This window comes from Primulina eburnea, chromosome 8 (assembly GCF_022965805.1).
Source record: "Primulina eburnea isolate SZY01 chromosome 8, ASM2296580v1, whole genome shotgun sequence".
NCBI classification, from domain to species: domain Eukaryota; kingdom Viridiplantae; phylum Streptophyta; class Magnoliopsida; order Lamiales; family Gesneriaceae; genus Primulina; species Primulina eburnea.
Window position 1 is genome coordinate 29,111,626 of NC_133108.1, and position 18,989 is coordinate 29,130,614.

The 18,989-nt window shown below is 37.6% G+C and overlaps 2 protein-coding genes and 1 long non-coding RNA gene across 4 annotated transcripts; all 3 read left to right on the top strand.

The window, feature by feature from the left end:
* The first annotated feature begins 623 nt into the window (after positions 1-623).
* On the top strand, positions 624-3,447 carry LOC140839364 (uncharacterized). The gene is made up of 3 exons (XR_012119699.1): positions 624-1,118; positions 1,717-1,764; positions 2,487-3,447. It is a non-coding gene; the product is annotated as an uncharacterized lncRNA (long non-coding RNA).
* A 184-nt stretch (positions 3,448-3,631) lies between these two features.
* Positions 3,632-6,577, top strand: LOC140839132 (uncharacterized). The gene is made up of 3 exons (XM_073205766.1): positions 3,632-4,967; positions 5,175-5,254; positions 5,378-6,577. Exons 1-3 carry the CDS (start codon positions 3,632-3,634, stop codon positions 6,575-6,577), a joined length of 2,616 nt encoding a protein of 871 aa, XP_073061867.1.
* A 5,271-nt stretch (positions 6,578-11,848) lies between these two features.
* Positions 11,849-18,759, top strand: LOC140839363 (phytyl ester synthase 2, chloroplastic-like). 2 transcript variants are annotated; one of them, XR_012119698.1, is made up of 14 exons: positions 11,849-12,272; positions 13,058-13,109; positions 13,277-13,332; positions 13,737-13,895; positions 13,986-14,096; positions 14,691-14,800; positions 15,014-15,135; positions 15,270-15,378; positions 15,755-15,885; positions 16,151-16,520; positions 16,624-16,734; positions 17,217-17,305; positions 17,776-17,935; positions 18,035-18,144. XR_012119698.1 is itself a non-coding variant. In XM_073206015.1 (14 exons), exons 1-14 carry the CDS (start codon positions 11,969-11,971, stop codon positions 18,461-18,463), a joined length of 2,025 nt encoding a protein of 674 aa, XP_073062116.1. In that variant the 5' UTR covers positions 11,852-11,968; the 3' UTR covers positions 18,464-18,759. The 2 variants fall into 2 exon arrangements, 1 of the variants encoding a protein (XP_073062116.1); XM_073206015.1 differs by lacking the exon at positions 17,776-17,935 and adding an exon at positions 18,273-18,759 and having other exon boundaries at positions 11,852-12,272.
* The last annotated feature ends 230 nt before the right edge of the window (positions 18,760-18,989 follow it).

Genomic DNA, 18,989 nt, shown 5'->3' on the forward strand with positions numbered 1-18,989 from the left:
GCGGGTAAAAATACCTAGCCGATGCCAATTTTAAAAAATCATACTTAAAACACTTCATATTAAATAATTAAAAATAATTATTTAAAAAAAATATTTTTCCTGGATATCTCGGGTCTCCATTCCTCGATCGAGCGCGACATGCAACTTAAACCCTAATGCATGGAACTTTAAAATAACTCGTGAAATGAACCCTACTCATTCAATCACCATGCATAAAACGCACAAAAATCAAGAAAAACATATTTTAATAAAATCATAGATTGCATGCAATCATGTTACATACTTTAAATTTCCTGGACCTTACAGTTGTCCACGATTTAGAACACAAAGGTAAATTGTTGGAACTTTCAAGTTCGCAATCTTGATATTGATGTTAACAAAACTTGTTATTGTATTTCTAACATATTTACTCAAGTGTGAAGTTGTTAACACAAGAAGCAAACTGAAACCGAATTCTGCACAAACTGAATTTCTGGTGAGCTTCGGTGTATTAATGATATCTCCCAGCTGGATGATCCAAATGACAATCCGACAATATGAATGATCAGAAAACTCAATTTGAATCAAGTCGTATTTCACGTCTGTAAGGCCCTGTAATTAATTATTCGATAATTTTGGCATAATTAGAATAATTATTGAGTTGTAAATTAAAATAATTAATTATGCCAAATAAATTCAAAAGGTGTGTTAAAAATATGTATTTTAGAATATCGGAGAATTTAACGATATAAAAAATACATATAGAGTTTAAATAACACACGAGAGCAAAATAAATACAGACCGAGATAGATGGGCTCGAGTTACTATTTTAGTAACCAAATACACAATATACATATACATATACATACACACAACTTACCTTTATAAGAAAGAAAAAGGAAAGAGAGAAGAAGAGAACTCATTTCCCCAACCCAATTTTCGCAACTCTTGGAGCAGCTGCGGGAAAATCGCGATAACTCCTCTGTCCGGCGTCCAAATCTCGATCGGTCTGAAGGGGTGTCTTCCTAACATCCTAGGATTCGATTCAAGTCAAAAATCGCGAAGTTTGTGCAAGGATTTGGGTAGATCAAAGCTGATGTTCCCGTGCCCTGTTTATGCACGAATTCCTTTGATTTTTGGTGATATTTTTTGGGTTGCTGCGATTTTTGTAGCTTGAATTTGTAGCAGTGATCTAAATATCTTTGTAGGGCTTTATGTTAGCTGTTCATAGCCACTGGAATCATCGAATTTGGATAAGAAACGGAATTGATATGATTTTTCTACCAAAATGTGTCAAATGGAATTTTGTGTTGGTGCTGTGCAGAACACCTACTGTAATTTGGGTTTTTGGCATATATGCGCTCGGATTCTGGACTTGGGATTCAAAAAAAGTTGTAGAGCTATGTGTTATCTTCGTAATGATATAAAATTCGTTAAATTCCATTAAGAATTGAGCAAGTTATGCTCATTTTGCCGAAACTGCTCAGTACAAGATTATGTCCGAAAATATGTTGAGTGACAGTGTGTTCTTGACAATTCTGGGATTTATCTATTCGGATTCTGGAAATGGTTTCTTCTAGAAAAAGTTAGATAATCAAGTTATCTTTCATTTCCAATTGGCGGATAGTGATTTGAGTTAATATTGAGCGAGATATGAATTTTATGCTCTTTTGTGCCAAATCGGACATTGGTGTAGAAATGTAGTTTTCACGATCGGCTTATTGCGATTTTGTTTAGGCCGAGAGTCTTGAAGTGAAGTGATATTGGATTGTCAAGTTGGTATAGGTATGTTACAGCTCGGTAACATACGAGGGTAAAACATAAATTATGTTTAATTGTCATTCTGTGTTACATGGATCGTGTTTATGACTTGTTGACTGTTGTATATCGTTAAATGCCTTCATTGCGATCTATGTTTATTTATTATGACATATTAATGGCATTTAGCATCGGGCATACAGTTATAACATTCATGTTGAGCCTATCGTTCTTGTTAGCCCATTGTTGATATCCGTTGTTATCTGGCACTGTTGTTTATCTCGGGATCATTGTGTGGCTGATAGGCCTATACACATGATACTATAGATGTGATTGAACAATTCCATGGTTAGTGTAGCCTTTTGAGGTGAGCGCTGGGATTGTGTCATCGAGTTCGTTCTGTTGTGCCATCCTGTTATAGCGTATCAGCTGTATGGAGGTCGAGTCAGGGGTGTTATTCAGCACAGCTTGGCATACCTCGCATACTTGGCAGGGCGGTTTAGCTGCATGACGATGTAGCTCCCCTGTGTTTTTGCTCGAGCATTATTCCAGTTGTTATCATACCGTTTGTTGGCTCCTGTTATCCCGGTTATTCCTTGAGCCTTTCATGCATTTCATATCACATTTTATTATATGATTATGCATGATTTATGTTTATTGTTGGTATTGTTGAACTGTTTTATGCCAGAATCCTAACCTCAGTTGTTTACTGGGGGGGCTGCTGTGGTTGTTATTGGACACCATGGTAGATCTTCCGAGTCGTTTTGCAGCATCAGGCCGAGGTTCTGGCAGTGGAGCTCGGGATTGAGGTTGGATTGCTTGGTTCTGTTCAGTGGAGTCTCCCAGTTAGTTTATATGTATGTCTTGAGTTTGTTTCAGGCTTGTATTGTACGTTATTTGCCGGGGAGATGCCCCGTGTATCTGTATTGATATTTGGTTGTTCTGGTTATGTTCTGAGGTGACTCTGTGATATTCTTGATCTGGTGAGTATTTGGTAAGTTTTAAATTCTGTTTAGTCTTGGCCAGTGCGGCTATAGGTTGTTGACTTTGGTTGTTGTTTTAATGACTCTAGTTGGAGTATATTTTGATATAAACTGTTGTTTGAGTTTTCGGGATGTCCTACTTACGGGGAGGTCATGCCGAAATTTTTCTAAACCCTGAGGTCCGTTTTAAAGTATTTTATACCTTTTTCCGCTGCAGTTTTAAGTCAAACCATTATTATTTGATCATTAATTGTCGTTAGAGTAAATGGGCCTCACATCTTGGTATCAGAGCGTAAACTGGGATACGCTCGAACTAGAGTCTAGGACACTCGAGTCTTGGCACTAAAATGGTTGTTGCGCATGTGTATGCTACTTGACAGAATGTTTATGTAAATATATGATTTGTTTACTTCCATTCTAATTGTTTTGGTGTTTTATCGTATAGAATGGAAGGAGGTGGAGAAATTCCTGTTGATGAGATTCCTTTAGCTCGAGGTCGAGGTCGTGGACGTGGTAGACCTCGTGTCCGTGTTGTTGATGATACTTTTGTTTAGCAAGCTGCTGATAATCTAGAGCAGCTTAGGATGGATGAGTTAGTTGCGCGTTTCCATTCTATGCATCCTCCTCGATTCAGTGGTTCAGAGGGAGCTGAGAAAGCTGATTTATGGATTTCTGAGATTGAGGAATTGTTTGATTTGATTGAGTATCCTCCAGAGTGTCGATTGAGATTAGCTGTACACCAGTTGAAAGATCGTGCTAAAATGTGGTGGTCTACTACACTGATGACCTTAGATGCTCAGAGGATCATTCCATCGTGAGATATATTCAAGTTTAAATTTAAGGAGAGTTACTGTCCTCCATCATTCTATAGTTCTAAGGCTTCAGAGTTTCATCACCTGAAACAAGGCGATATGTTAGTGGCGGATTATGCAGATACTTTTTATGCTATGCTGAGATATGCTCCTCATGTTGCTGCGAGTCAGGTTGCTGTCATCGAAAGTTTCATTGAAGGATTGAACGATCATTTGCACCCTTTTGTTTCTACCGGTAAGCCACTGAATTACCTTGAAGCAGTGGAAATAGCAAAAAGGGCTGAAGCTAGTCTTAAGAGGAGCGGCAATCGAGTTCCTACCCAACATCATCAGTCGGGGAGGCAACAATTCAGTTCATCTGGTTCGGCATCTCTTCGTCCACGTGGAAAACAATTTAAGAAGCCTGGTTCTAGTTCTTCGAGTTCAGGGAGTTCAGGGAACCGTGGTGCATATCATTACAGTGGACCTTATTGTGATCACTGTGGGGGCAAGCATTCCAGTAATCAGTGTGTTGGAGTTCAAGGGGTTTGTAATGTTTGTGGTCGGCCTGGCCATTTTGCTAGAGTCTGTCCTAGTAAGACGGGGAAATCAGCCCAGGCAGGTGGTGGAGCTCAAAGTAATAGAATTCCAACAGCGTCCCAGTCCTCCCATCAGCCTAGTCTCCCTTCGCATCAGAGCAGGGGGCAAGGTGGTCAACAAAATCAGTCATCTGTTCATGTATTTGCCTTGAATGAGGATGAGGCTCAGGCAGCTCCAGGTACTGTCATTACCGGTAATTGTACTCTATGTGGTTTTATAGCACGAGTGTTATTTGATACTGGAGCATCTCATTCCTTTGTTTCTCATGCATTCGTTGTTTCGCATGATCTTCGGACCTCTAGTATGAATTCCAATCTATCTGTTGCTACTCCGATGGGCAAAATGATTATCACTGATAATGTGGTGTTCAATGCGATTTTGTTTCACGATGAAAACGTTCTATATTTGAATCTCATAGTTCTACCTATGCATGAATTTGATTGTATAGTTGGTATGGATGTTTTGGCTGCAAATCGTGCCACTGTTGACTGTTATCGAGGAATAGTTCGTTTCAGACCTACCTTTGCTCCTAAATGGAATTTCTATGGTCGTGGTTCTCAAGCCAAGATGCCTCTAGTTTCTGCCATTGAGATGAATCGATTGTTAGATTCTGGTCATGAAGGTTTTCTTGTTTATGCTGTGGATCTATCGCAAGATGAGCGACGGATTTCTGATATTCCTGTAGTCCGTGAGTTTCCCGATGTGTTTCCAGAAGAGATTCCTGGTTTTCCACCAGAACGAGAAGTTGAGTTCAGTTTCGAATTAATGCCAGGAACCGAACCTATATCTCGAGCACCATATCGTTTAGCCCCTGTTGAGCTGAAAGAACTGAAAGAAAAATTGCAGGATTTGTTGAGTAAAGGGTATATTCGTCCGAGTTCTTCACCGTGGGGTGCACCGATTCTATTTGTCAAGAAGAAAGATGGTACGATGCGGATGTGTATTGATTATCGGCAACTAAATAAGTCTACTGTCAAGAATAAATATCCACTCCCTAGGATTGATGACTTATTTGATCAGTTGCAATGTACTTCGGTCTATTCTAAGATTGATCTTCGTTCAGAGTACCATCAAGTGAGAGTTAGACAAGAAGATGTCCCGAAAACAGCTTTTCGCACGAGATACGGACACTTTGAATTTTTGGTTATGCCTTTTGGTTTGACCAATGCTCCTGCTGTGTTTATGGACTTGATGAATCGAGTATTTCGTAAATATCTCGATCGTTTTGTGATTGTATTCATCGATGATATTCTTGTTTATTCCAAGTCCGAGGAAGAGCATGCCAAACATTTGAGGATAGTTCTTCGAATTCTTCAAAAGAAGCAGTTGTACGCCAAGCTATCCAAGTGTGAGTTTTGGCTAGATAGAGTTGTGTTTCTGGGCCATGTCATATCTCAACATGGTATTTCTGTCGATCCAAGTAAAGTAGAAGCAGTTCTGAATTGGGCACGACCGACCAATGTGCCAGAGATTCGTAGTTTCATGGGTTTAGCTGGTTATTACCGGAGATTTATCGAAAATTTCTCAAAGATTGCTAGACCTATCACTCAACTGACTCAGAAAAATCAGAGATTCATTTGGTCTGATGAATGTGAGTCAAGTTTTGTCGAGTTGAAGAAAAGACTAACTTCCGCAGCAGTTCTTACCATTCCAAGTGGTTCTGGAGGATTTGTAGTTTGCACTGACGCATCAAATCGAGGTCTAGGTTGTGTTCTGATGCAGCATGGCAGAGTTGTGGCCTATGGTTCTCGTCAGTTGAAACCGCATGAGTCTAAGTATCCTGTTCATGACTTGGAACTGGCTGCTATTGTTTTTGCTCTCAAGATTTGGAGACATTATTTGTTTGGGGAGCAATTTGTAATCTATTGTGATCACAAAAGCTTGAAGTATCTGTTCTCTAAGTCAGATCTGAATATGAGACAGAGACATTGTATGGATCTTTTGAAAGATTATGATTGTGAGATCCAGTATCATCCGGGAAAAGTGAATATCATTGTCGATGCTTTGAGTCGTAAGGTTGTTGATGTTAATATATCCTCAATTCATGTTTTTAAGTTACGAGAGGATATTTGTACTTCTGGGTTGGACTTTCAAATCCAAGGTAATGCTGTTTCTGTATCTCAGATTTCTGTTGAGCCAGAATTGATTCATATTGTAAAGTCAGCTCAGAAAACTGATGAACGAGTTCTGAAATCTTATGAGTTAGTATCTCAAGGACACCAATCTGGTTTCTCAATTTACTCAGATGATTCTCTTTGGTTGAATGGTAGATTGGTTGTCCCAGATATTCCTGAATTGCGTACAACCATCCTTAAAGAAGCTCATTGTACTCGATATAGTATCCACCCAGGAGAAAGGAAAATGTATCATATTTTACGGCCTCAGTTTTGGTGGAAGAATATGAAAAAGGGTGTGGCTGAGTTTATGTCTCGTTGTATGATCTGTCAACAAGTCAAAGCGGAATGAATGAGATCGGGAGGATTACTGCATAGCCTTGAGGTTCCTCAGTGGAACTGGGAGCACGCAGCTATGGATTTTGTCACGCATTTGCCACGTACTTCTCGTCATTTCGATGCCATTTGGGTGATTGTCGACAGATTATCTAAATCAGCACACTTTATTCCGTATGAGAGGACATATTCGTATAAGAAAATGGCTCGTCTGTATATTGAAAATGTTTTTAGACTTCATGGAGTTCCAGTTGCAATAGTCTCAGATCGTGACCCTAGATTCACATCAAAGTTTTGGACTAGTTTCCAAAAAGAAATGGGTACACGACTTGCGATGAGTACTGCGTACCATCCTCAGACAGATGGTCAAACAGAGGGTAAGATTCAGACACTCGAGGATCTGCTTCGAGCTGTAGTCATGTATTTTAAAGACAGTTGGCAGGAAGCTTTACCACTAGTAGAATTTTCATATAACTACAGTTTCCAGGTGACTATTGGTATGGCTCCTTTTGAAGCTTTGTACGGCAGACGATGTCGATCACCTCTTTGTTGGGATGAATTTGGTGAAAAGCAGTTGACTGGACATGAGATTGTTCAGGAAATGCATGATAAAGTCCAGTTGATTCGTTAGAGAATGAAAGCTGCCGAAGATCGGCAAGCTAGTTATGCTAACAGACGTCGCTGACCTCTAGAATTCCAAGTTGGAGATTTTGTGTTTCTGAGAATCTCTCCGTTTAGAGGTGTTGTTCGCTTTGGCATGAGAGGTAAGTTGTCACCTCGTTTCGTTGGCCCCTACGAGATTGTTGAGCGTATTGGGACTTGCGCTTATCGTTTGGATTTGCCTCAGTCTTTGTCTGGCATCCATGATGTTTTCTATATTTTTATGTTGCGTAAGTATGAGCCCGATCCGTCTCATGTGATTCAGCCTGATGAGGTTGAACTTGATCCGTCTTTATCGTATACTGAGTATCCTGTTTGTATCTTGGATCATAAAGATAAAGTTTTACGCAATAAAGTTATACCACTTGTACGTGTTCAGTGGTCGAGGCATGGGGTAGAAGAATCAACGTGGGAAACAGAAGAGAAGATGAGATCCTCTTATCCATATCTGTTTGATTCTTAGTAATGTATTGATGGTTTCGTATCGTGTGAAATATGTATGTGTATAAACAGAAATTTCGAGGACGAAATTTGTTTTAAGGGGTGGAGAAATGTAAGGCCCTGTAATTAATTATCCAGTAATTTTGGCATAATTAGAATAATTATTGAGTTGTAAATTAAAATAATTAATTATGCCAAATAAATTCAAAAAGTGTGTTAAAAATATGTATTTTAGAATATCGGAGAATTTAACGATATAAAATACATATAGAGTTTAAATAACACACGAGAGAAAAATAAATACAGACCGGGATAGATGGGCTCGAGTTACTATTTTAGTAACCAAATACACAATATATATACATATACATACACACAACTTACCTTTATAAGAAAGAAAAAGGAAAGAGAGAAGAAGAGAACTCATTCCCCCAACCCAATTTTCGCAACTCTTGGAGCAGCTGCGGGAAAATCGCGATAACTCCTCTGTCCGGCGTCCAAATCTCGATCGGTATGAAGGGGTGTCTTCCTAACATCCTAGGATTCGATTCAAGTCAGAAATCGCGAAGTTTGAGCAAGGATTCGGGTAGATCGAAGCTGCTGTTCCCGTGCCATGTTTATGCGCGAATTCCTTTGATTTTTGGGTGAGAGTTTTTGGGTTTATGCGATTTTTGTAGCTTGAATTTGTAGCAGTGATCTAAATATCTTTGTAGGGCTTTATGTTAGCTGTTCATAGCCACTGGAATCATCGAATTTGGATAAGAAACGGAATTGATATGATTTTTCTACCAAAATGTGTCAAATGGAATTTTGTGTTGGTGTTGTGCAGAACACCTACTGTAATTCGGGTTTTTGGCATATAAGAGCTCGGATTCTGGACATGGGATTCAAAAGAAAGTTGTAGAGCTATGTGTTATCTTCGTAATGATATAAAATTCGTTAAATTCCATTAAGAATTGAGCAAGTTATGCTCATTTTGCCGGAACTGCTCAGTACAAGATTATGTCCGAAAATATGTTGAGTGACAGTGTGTTCTTGACAATTCTGGGATTTATCTATTAGGATTCTGCAAATGGTTTCTTCTAGAAAAAATTAGATAATCAAGTTATCTTTCATTTCCAATTGGCGGATAGTGATTTGAGTTAATATTGAGCGAGATATGAATTTTATGCTCTTTTGTGCCAAATCGGACATTGGTGTGGAAATGTAGTTTTCACGATCTGCTTATTGTGATTTTGTTTAGGCCGAGAGTCTTGAAGTGAAGTGATATTGGATTGTCAAGTTGGTATAGGTATGTTACAGCTCGGTAACATACGACGGTAAAACATAAATTATGTTTAATTGTCATTCTGTGTTACATGGATCGTGTTTATAACTTGTTGACTGTTGTATATTGTTAAATGCCTTCATTGTGATCTATGTTTATTTATTATGACATATTAATGGCATTTAGCATCGGGCATACAGTTATGACATTCATGTTGAGCCTATCGTTCTTGTTAGCCCAGTGTTGATATCCGTTGTTATCTGGCACTGTTGTTTATCTCGGGATCATTGTGTGGCTGATAGGCCTATACACATGATACTATAGATGTGATTGAACAATTCCATGGTTAGTGTAGCCTTTTGAGGTGAGCGCTGGGATTGTGTCATCTAGTTCGTTCTGTTGTGCCATCCTGTTATAGCGTATCAGCTGTATGGAGGCCGAGTTAGGGGTGTTATTCAGCACAACTTGGCATACCTCGCATACTGGCAGGGCGGTTTAGCTGCATGACGATGTAGCTCCCCTGTGTTGTTGCTCGAGCATTATTCCAGTTGTTATCATACCGTTTGTTGGCTCCTGTTATCCCGGTTATTCGTTGAACCTTTCATGCATTTCATATCACATTTTATTATATGATTATGCATGATTTATGTTTATTGTTGGTATTGTTGAACTGTTTCATACCAGAATCCTAACCTCAGTTGTTTACTGGGGGGCTGCTGTGGTTGTTATTGGACACCATGGTAGATCTTCCGAGTCGTTTTGCAACATCAGGCCGAGGTTCCGGCAGTGGAGCTTGGGATTGAGGTTGGATTGCTTGGTTCTGTTCAGTGGAGTCTCCCAGTTAGTTTATATGTATGTCTTGAGTTTGTTTCAGGCTTGTATTGTACGTTATTTGCCGGGGAGATGCCCCGTGTATCTGTATTGATATTTGGTTGTTCTGGTTATGTTCTGAGGTGACTCTGTGATATTCTTGATCTGGTGAGTATTTGGTAAGTTTTAAATTCTGTTTAGTCTTGGCCAGTGCGGCTATAGGTTGTTGACTTTGGTTGTTGTTTTAATGACTCTAGTTGGAGTATATTTTGATATAAACTGTTGTTTGAGTTTTCGGGATGTCCTACTTACGGGGAGGTCATGCCGAAATTTTTCTAAACCCTGAAGTCCGTTTTAAAGTATTTTAAACCTTTTTCCGCTGCAGTTTTAAGTCAAACCATTATTGTTTGATCATTAATTGTCGTTAGAGTAAAGGGCCTCACACGTCGGTTGGGCAAATTCGGATGTTATCATGGTCTAACTGATGGCTGAAGTACCGAACTGATTGCACGAAAACAGCAATCAGTTGGGTTTGAGCATCTGCGTTATTTTGGTCATATCTTTTAGCTCGGTTATCGAAATGAAGTGATTCAGTATGCGTTGGAAATATAATACCATGATCTACAAATCAGATTGAAAAGTCAAAGTCTGAATCGAAGCTTAATATGCTGATAAATGACGATGAAGTTACTGGTTCTGCACAAACTTAAATCAGCTAGGCTGATTTTAGCACACCAGCTGAAACTGAACTGAACTGAACCAGACCATCTGAAGACCAGTTGAACCAGATCAGTTGAATTGAACCAACTGAACTGAACAAGACCAGCAGAAGACCAGTTGAATCAGACCAGCTGAACTGAACCGAACCAGTTGAACTGAACCAAACCAACTGAACCAGCTGACCAGTTGAGTTGACCAGTTGAGTTGACCAGAGTTGAACAGTCGGGAAAATGTCCAGCAAAACGAATTTGACCGTTGCAATTTCAGAAACAGTACAGAAACTTTCCAAATGGTCATATTCTTGTGTCCAACGTATATATCATTGTTGGGACTTATAAATACAACATTTTGAAGATCAAACAAGAGCTTTTGAAGTAGATTCAAAGCATGGGTAGTTAGCATGAATATATCAGCTAGTTGAGAGCACAAACCCTTGTGTTAGGATACATTTGATATGTACACTGTAACTGATAAATTCCTCACACACAATCACTCTCACATATACAATAGAGTTGAACTTCAAAGATTAGTTGAGTGAGTCTTGCACAAAGACAATAAACTTGTGTATGCAGTCTTTGCATTTGAGACATTAAACAATATGCTGATTGTGAGGTGCTGCCTACAATCTTGAGTGCTAGGAGTTCAGTTTAGGCAGTGGATAAGTCCTAGTTGAGTGGGTTTGTACAAAGAGTTGAATCAAAGTTTTCTAGTGAATATACTTCTCAAAGGGAAGAAGAGGTGACGTAGGAGCATTTGAAATCTCCGAACATCCATAAACAAATTCGTGTCTATTTGTTTATTGAATTTAATTGTCATTTTTATAGTTTAAAAGAAACATTATTGAAGCATTTTATGTGCTCTTTAGATACCAAAATATTGCATACCAAGTGTTTGGTAAAAATGCTTCAACTAAAATATTTTTACTCATTCAACTTGCATATATTTTAAATGGTTTACAAAATATTTAATCGGTTTCTACGAATGATTATTTCGAGTATTTTCCGCTTGGTTTGAACACCAAACTCGGTTTAATTCAGCGGTGTTCAATAATTCAAGAACCGAACTATTGTAGCTCAACGATTTCCCCCCAAATCGATCCTAACATAAATAACTCTAAAGATCCTCTGTATGAATTTGAATCACATAACGGCCAAAAATATTTTTTTTTGTCAAAAATGGAAATTTCTTTGAACATTTAAACTCTCGATTATTTTTGAGTACGAGAAAATTATACTCCAACAATGTTGTTGTCTAAAACTGAGAAACTGGGATTCCATAATTTGACTATTTGCTAAGTTGATTTAAAAAGAAATAGAATGTTGCATGCGAAAATTGTAGCAAATAATGTAATCATTAAATTTATCGACATTATTGATTGTTAAGCAAGCCTTTACTTAAGGAGATTTTGCAGCCGTCAACGTCTCCTAGCAATCAATTGATGAATCGGAATCAACTCAAACCGTGGTCAACCATTTCCATACGCGAACGGTATTGCTACTCAAAATAAGAATGTACATATCCGTGGCTGCCAGCGGGGCCAATGCCACAATCTCAGCTGTTGCCGGCAGCCGCCACGTCGCATCTCCGGCTCCGGGAAAACCGAGGCTCTCCGTCATCAAGACCGAAAAACAGCGGAGGGAAAGTGCGGTGGAGAAGACTTCGTTCCCGACTGGAGGTTTGACTTTAAAACATTACTTCCAGCAATCTCTGGAGCTGATTAGGGCGTCGGATGGCGGCGGACCGCCTAGATGGTTTTCTCCCCTGGAGTGTGGCGCGCGAATGAAAGACTCTCCTCTCTTGCTGTACTTGCCTGGTTAGGTTTGCTTCTCTGTTCTTATTAATTTGTGCAGAACTTCTGATGTCTGCAGTATCCTTCCAAGCAAGGTTATTACGGAGCTGTTAATCTAGCAACTACTGATAGAAGTGGGTTAAATATTCTAGTTGTGTGATAAGAGTATCTATAAAAAGTAAAATGTTTGTTTCACATGTGTGAATTTTATTTATTTTTTCTTTCATGACACAAGTACGCAATCTAGTTTTTCCTGATACGATACCATTAACACAATTTTTTATGCTCTCTCTTATGTTCTGTATTTTCATTCTGACAAAATCTTTGTGCTCAACATGTGCTTTTCGTTGATTCTAAAATTATGAATACTTTTAATTGTGGTGATTTTGCGGCCACATGTTTCAATGTTTCAGAGAAGGAATTCAACGGTCTGTTATATTGAATTTGAATGGAAGGATTTGATTAGGACGAAGGGATTTGATTTCGTGAATAATTGAAGAATGAATTTGAATGAAGTGGGTATATTTTTAATCTATCTCAATAACCATTACATTTAAGTAAATTAATTATTGATGGAGTTGAAATTTGTCCAATATAAATTCATCTAACGGATCCGATGTATTGATTTCAAGTACCTCCAATCAAAATGTACCCCTTGGAGAACAATGCGAGATTTCTATTTCTTAGCATGTTACTACTTATAATTTCTACTCTCTATTGTTGTTTTAGAATTGTTCATTAATGTTTCCTAGATGAAGCTCAATGGTTTCAGTTTGCTCCAAATTCTTGTTTTTTCCCCGATATTGTAGGGCTTATTGGAGTTGGACTTGGACTTATATTGCAGCATGAAAGACTAGGGAAGTGAGTATCAGTAACTTATAATTTTGCTAAAAATTTTAAATCATTACAGCTGTTGTTAGTTATAATTTTTATTTTCCTTCTTTTCATCTCCTGAAGGAACTTTATACTTGATAGTCCTATCAAAGATTGTATTCCCTAAGTTAATGATGTCCTGATTAATTCATCAGGATTTTTGATATATGGTGCTTGCACATTCCCATCAGAGATCGAACATCATTTACAGGTTGCTTTCTATCTTTAACCATGCCCCTGTTCGAGATAAAACTGAAAAGAATGCCTCTCTCAAATGACATTACTCTTTTGTAGCATGGAAGGTTGGAAAAGGCAAATGTATTCATCCCATCTTGGCCTTCATTTTGAAATTATCTCTGTAATTATAATGTTTTCAGATCGATCTCTTAAAAGTTGGATTTGGAATTAACCATGTGATGACAGCATTGCAAGTCTGAAAGATCTTGATATTTTTCGCAGATTGTTTATTTACCTTTTGTTCTGCTCTGCAATATACCATTTACTGTAGATGATTTACTTAATAAGGACCAATTTTAGATAGGATATGATGTTTAAGTCAAAAGAGATGGAATAAATAGGAAGTTAATGTGGTACTATGATCTATTTGCTTCTCAGACCTTGTGAAGCAGGTTGAAGAAACTGTCAGGTCAGAGTATTCCGGCAAACCAAATAGACCAATATATCTTGTCGGAGAATCTTTTGGGGGATGTCTCGCTCTAGCTGTTGCTGCTCTTAATAACGATATTGATCTTAAATTAATATTGGCTAATCCAGGTAAATTTATTTGGTTTCTATTAATTTTTTATGTATCTAATGAATGAAACTCCGTGTTTTGTTTTTACTTTGTTGCTTTACTTTTGGCAGCAACATCTTTCACCAAATCTCAGTTGCAACTTCAAACTCTATTACCACCATCAATAATGTTCCCCCAGCAGCTGACTTCCAGTTTCCTCGATGTACTGAATTTACTGTCAGGTTTCTTGCTTTATTCTTCTTTCTGTATCTGTTGAATCATATAGCAGTGCATCCATTTTGCTTCTGAAGCTGCCTAAATTTAAACTATGAGTTTACATAGGTTTCTCAACTTCAACACTTGTCGTCTTTCCTGTATTACAACATATTCACCATTATTCTATGCTGTATTCTATGGGAGGATTGCTCAGGGATTGGTGTTAAAGAATCAGCTGAAAATTTAACTTGGACTTTTGTAATTTGGTACCCAAGCTTAATCTTAACTAGTGTGGTCATTAAGGAGCAAATACAGATAATTTCTTATTGCTTAATATATATGTCACATTTTTCGTTATTATTTATATTTTTGAGAACTCCTTTTCAAAACAATGGAAGTGGTGAATTTGATTCCAAATTGTCATTTTGTTAGAGCACTAGATTCTAATGAGTGCTTTTGTTCTGCTATTTGTTTGAAAGATGATATGCACTCCTATGAAAAAGATTTTGAAGGCCTCACACAAGATTATCACTTATTGTTAGCCTGTTTGGACAATTTTACATGTACTCTATGTCACTAGAGAATCGCAGCCCATTCGATGGACAATTTTTTTTAATTAGGAACTACTTTGAAGATGGTGGCTGCAACCATGAGGAAACAACTTTCCTTGGAGCAAGTGATCGGGGAGATTTCTCAAGAAACTTATACTTTTTTATCACCATACCTTTCTGTAAGTCAAATTTCTATGATGCTCCTGCTATATCATTTTTTAAGTATCATAAAATAAATTAAATTTGTTGATTTTACATTTTGCACATAATTCTTGTCTTGCATATCTTCAGATACAGAGACTTTCTTTTGAATTTAAGTTCTTAGTTTGATCTCAGTGAGAGAATTGTTCATTTTCCAATCATACTCAAGAAAATGATGGTTCAGATCACAGGTCCTATCTGATGTTCTTACTGTGAAAATGCTTGTATGGAAGCTCCAGATGGTCAAATCAGCTGCTGCTTTTGCCAATTCACGCCTTCATGCAGTCAAAGCTGAAGCTCTGATACTTATCAGGTTGTTATTTAATCTGGTCCTTCTTAACAAAGTTGAATATGTTAGGAAATATACCTGTTTGTTCTCTTGTGGTTTAATCTTCATCAGCCATGTTGCCTGTATAGCCATTAATGCGGTTCATTGTTACTGTGCAGTGGCCAAGATCATTTACTTCCAAGTAGGGAGGAAGGTGAAAGACTTAGTCAGTTATTGCCGAAATGTGACATCCGTATATTTAACGATTGTGGTCATGCCCTCTTCTTGGTAGGCCTGTGATTCCAACTCTCTCCTCTTTCTCTCCCATATTTAACTACAGAGATAAAGGGATTCACTTGCTAACAGGTGCTGTGAAAAAGAATCTCTACGAGAGAATTCAATGATGATTTTACATGTGATGAGATTGGTGATAATGAAGACTATAAAAATAAACTCGAGTTAAAATTTTCAAAGGTTTTATCCAATCTTGCCAACGTCTATGGCACTATACTCAAGAATACTGTAGAAAATATACCTTGATTTTAACCACTATTATCCATGCGTTGATTTTAATTATGCTTTTATCCTTATCATATAATGCCCGTTGATCTGCTACCTCATAATCCATTTATGTGTGGATTTCAGCTTGTTCATTTACATGCAGGAGGAGGGCATAAATCTGGTATCAATCTTAGTTGGAGCAAGTTTTTACCGGCGTGGACAGTGCCTAGACTATGTCTCGGATTACCTGCAACCAAGCCCTTCTGAATTTCAAAAGGTTTATGAACCACTCAGGTTAGTTTATGTTTTGATAAATTCACTGGTGAACACCTTTCGATTACAACACCTTATTTTAGTTAATTTTGCATATTTACAAATGCTTAGATGTCTCTTCTTCTGCAATTTTTATCTTATGGTGATGTTATTGTCTAACTTAATAAAAATGTTTTGTTTCATTTATCGCCACAAATTGTATGAATAAAGTGTAACCTCTTCTAAGCTTTGCAAAAGTGTGTATGAAATGTCTCACTTTGGATTCAATTTACCTCATTAACTCTAGGTGGATTGAGGTTGCCACAAACCCTGTGATGCTATCAACTATGGAAAGTGGAAAGATTGTCCGAAACCTTGCTGGGATTCCATCTGAAGGGCCAGTGCTATTTGTTGGTTACCACATGATGCTTGGTCTTGAGTTAATTCCTTTGGTATCTCGTATTTGGATGGAAAGAAATATTCTTTTGCGAGGAATAGCGCATCCATTGATGTTTACAAAGTTAAAAGAAGGAAATTTACCCGATTTATCAGCTTTTGATACATTCAGGGTAATGGGTGCAGTTCCAGTATCAGCACCTAACTTGTATAAACTTTTCTCATCAAAATCCCATGTCCTGCTGTATCCTGGAGGAATGCGTGAGGCACTCCATAGAAAGGTAATGTAGTGAGATACTTGTATGCAAATTGGTCAAGCAAATTTTGTTGTAATTTTCATGAATGATGCTCTGTTGTTGGAAATGTAATGTTTAACAATTCAAGGGTGAGGAATACAAATTGTTCTGGCCAGAAGAGGCAGAGTTTGTAAAGATGGCAGCACGATTTGGAGCAAAAATCATACCTTTTGGTTCTGTTGGGGAAGATGATATTGGACAGGAAAGTTTGATTTTTAGCTTTGGAAGAAGCTTATAATTTTTGTGCTTGAATAGTCAATTATCTTATATTAGGCATGTAACTACGTGAATCAATTAAATACGAAAGTTGTTCTTGCAAGAGGACCTAAATATATCTCCAAGTCGGAGCTAACTGATTCTTAGTGATATTTTTATCACCTACATTGTAGATATGCATCTGAACTTAATCGTTGGCCAGGGGTCTAGTTTTGGATCTTGTTGACCAATTTCGATGCCATAAAGCATATGGAATATGACTCGACAGTGTAGCAGTTCCCTATTGTTTTCTGTTGTCAGTTGGTAAAAAAATAAGAGGAGAAAGAACACCAATATGTCATTTATCTTGTCCTTTATCCAGATCTGGAAGAATTTGGCCAGAAAATGGAGTTTAGATGTGTTCTAAATTTGCCATCTAATTTCCTGAATTTAATTTTAAATTTAAAACGATTTTTGCCATTTGTTCAGTTATTGCTTGATTATGATGACCTAAGGAGGATTCCATATCTAAAGGCAGCTATGGAGGACTTAACAAACGAGACGGTGAAATTGAGGTTGTTTGAACATTGGCTTTTCATTGTGTTATGCCTTTAACACTTTGTAAATGACATCTGTGCAGCAATAATTAATGAGGTTTACTTTTGTCATTGTAGAGCATATCATGTATGTTAAAATTTTAGCAAAATTGGAAATATAGTTACTATCTTTTTTTGTGTCAAAACTCAAAGTGTGGTTGCTATCTTAAATAATATATATTGACCCAATCAAATGACGATATAGTGACATTTTTGAGGTTCATTCGGCGGCATACACCCTTGTGCTGATTTGATCTTAATCAAACATTTTAAAACAGCCTCAGTTGAATAACTCAGTTTGTTAATGCATGGTTTGAAAACCTTGTTGAATTTACGAAGCATAATATATAAAATTTTAAAGACAGCGGTGTTAGTTTATTGATGACAGTGCCATTAGAATTTGTTCTTTGTGTGACATTATTACTTTTGTTGCTTTGATCAACCGACAGTGAAGCTTTTCATCGCTCATTTTTGAAAAAAAGGAGGATGAGATTTGATTCCCTTGCTCCCCCCAATTAACATAAAGCCACGATAATGGAGGTTGTAGGTGTAATATGCTTCCTATCCACATTGGCTTCTCGTGAACAATTTTAATTCCCATCTGATGGGGTAACTCATGAGTCATGACTTTGTTTTCCTCTGCAAGTAAACCGTGCTTAAATCTTTTGTTACGTTCCATATTGTTGAATTGTTCACGATTGACTATAGGAGTGACGCTGGGGGTGAAGTTTCAAACCAAGAAATACACCTTCCAATAATTCTACCCAAAGTTCCCGGGCGTTTTTATTTCTTCTTTGGGAAGCCAATAGAGACAGAAGGTATGCTTTCTTTCTTGCATGTTGAATTGTAGTTTCGGTGTATTGAAATAGTATGACAGATACATTGGCGTGGATTGGTTGATCAGTTTAATGTAATCACTAGTCTCAATGACATCATATTTTTGCAGGTAGAAGGCAGGAATTGAAAAACAAAGAAAAGTGTGATATGTTGTATTTAGAAGTGAAAAGGGATGTAGAGAAATGCATCGGTTATCTCCAGGAGAAAAGAAAGAATGATCCATATCGGAATATATTAGCCCGCCTAGCTTATCAAGCGGTGCATGGTTTTGATTCTGAGGTACCCACCTTCCCACTTTAGATTTTGGATTTGAAGATGCAAGAAGAATATGACTATACTCATTAGGTATGGCTCGTGTTGTTTTGATATGCAATATAATTTTTTGTCCAAACTTCATTGTGAAAACAATGGATGAAACAGCAATTGCTCGAGGAGAAATGTCTCTTTGGGCATTTATTTGTACAATAACATCAAAATAAAGGGGTATCCAAGTAAAATGCAATTACTCGTTGTACTCAATTGTTGAGCAGGTGCCTGTAGGCCAACTGTTGCTGGTTTTACGACATATTTGGAATTTTTCTAATTTTGAATACTGATATTATTATGTGCCATTTATCTCTATATATGCTTACATATAGATAAATATAATGAGATTGTTGTAGTTGATAGGAAATGCGGCTGCACGAATGTTGGTGGAGCTGTCAAAACGGTCCATTTTAGCCTGCCACCAAACGCGGAGAAAACCTAAATCCAACCCACCATCCTGTAGTTCACGCCTAGGTGGGCCTAGCCACCAAAAATTAAAAGAAAACACTAAAAAAAATCT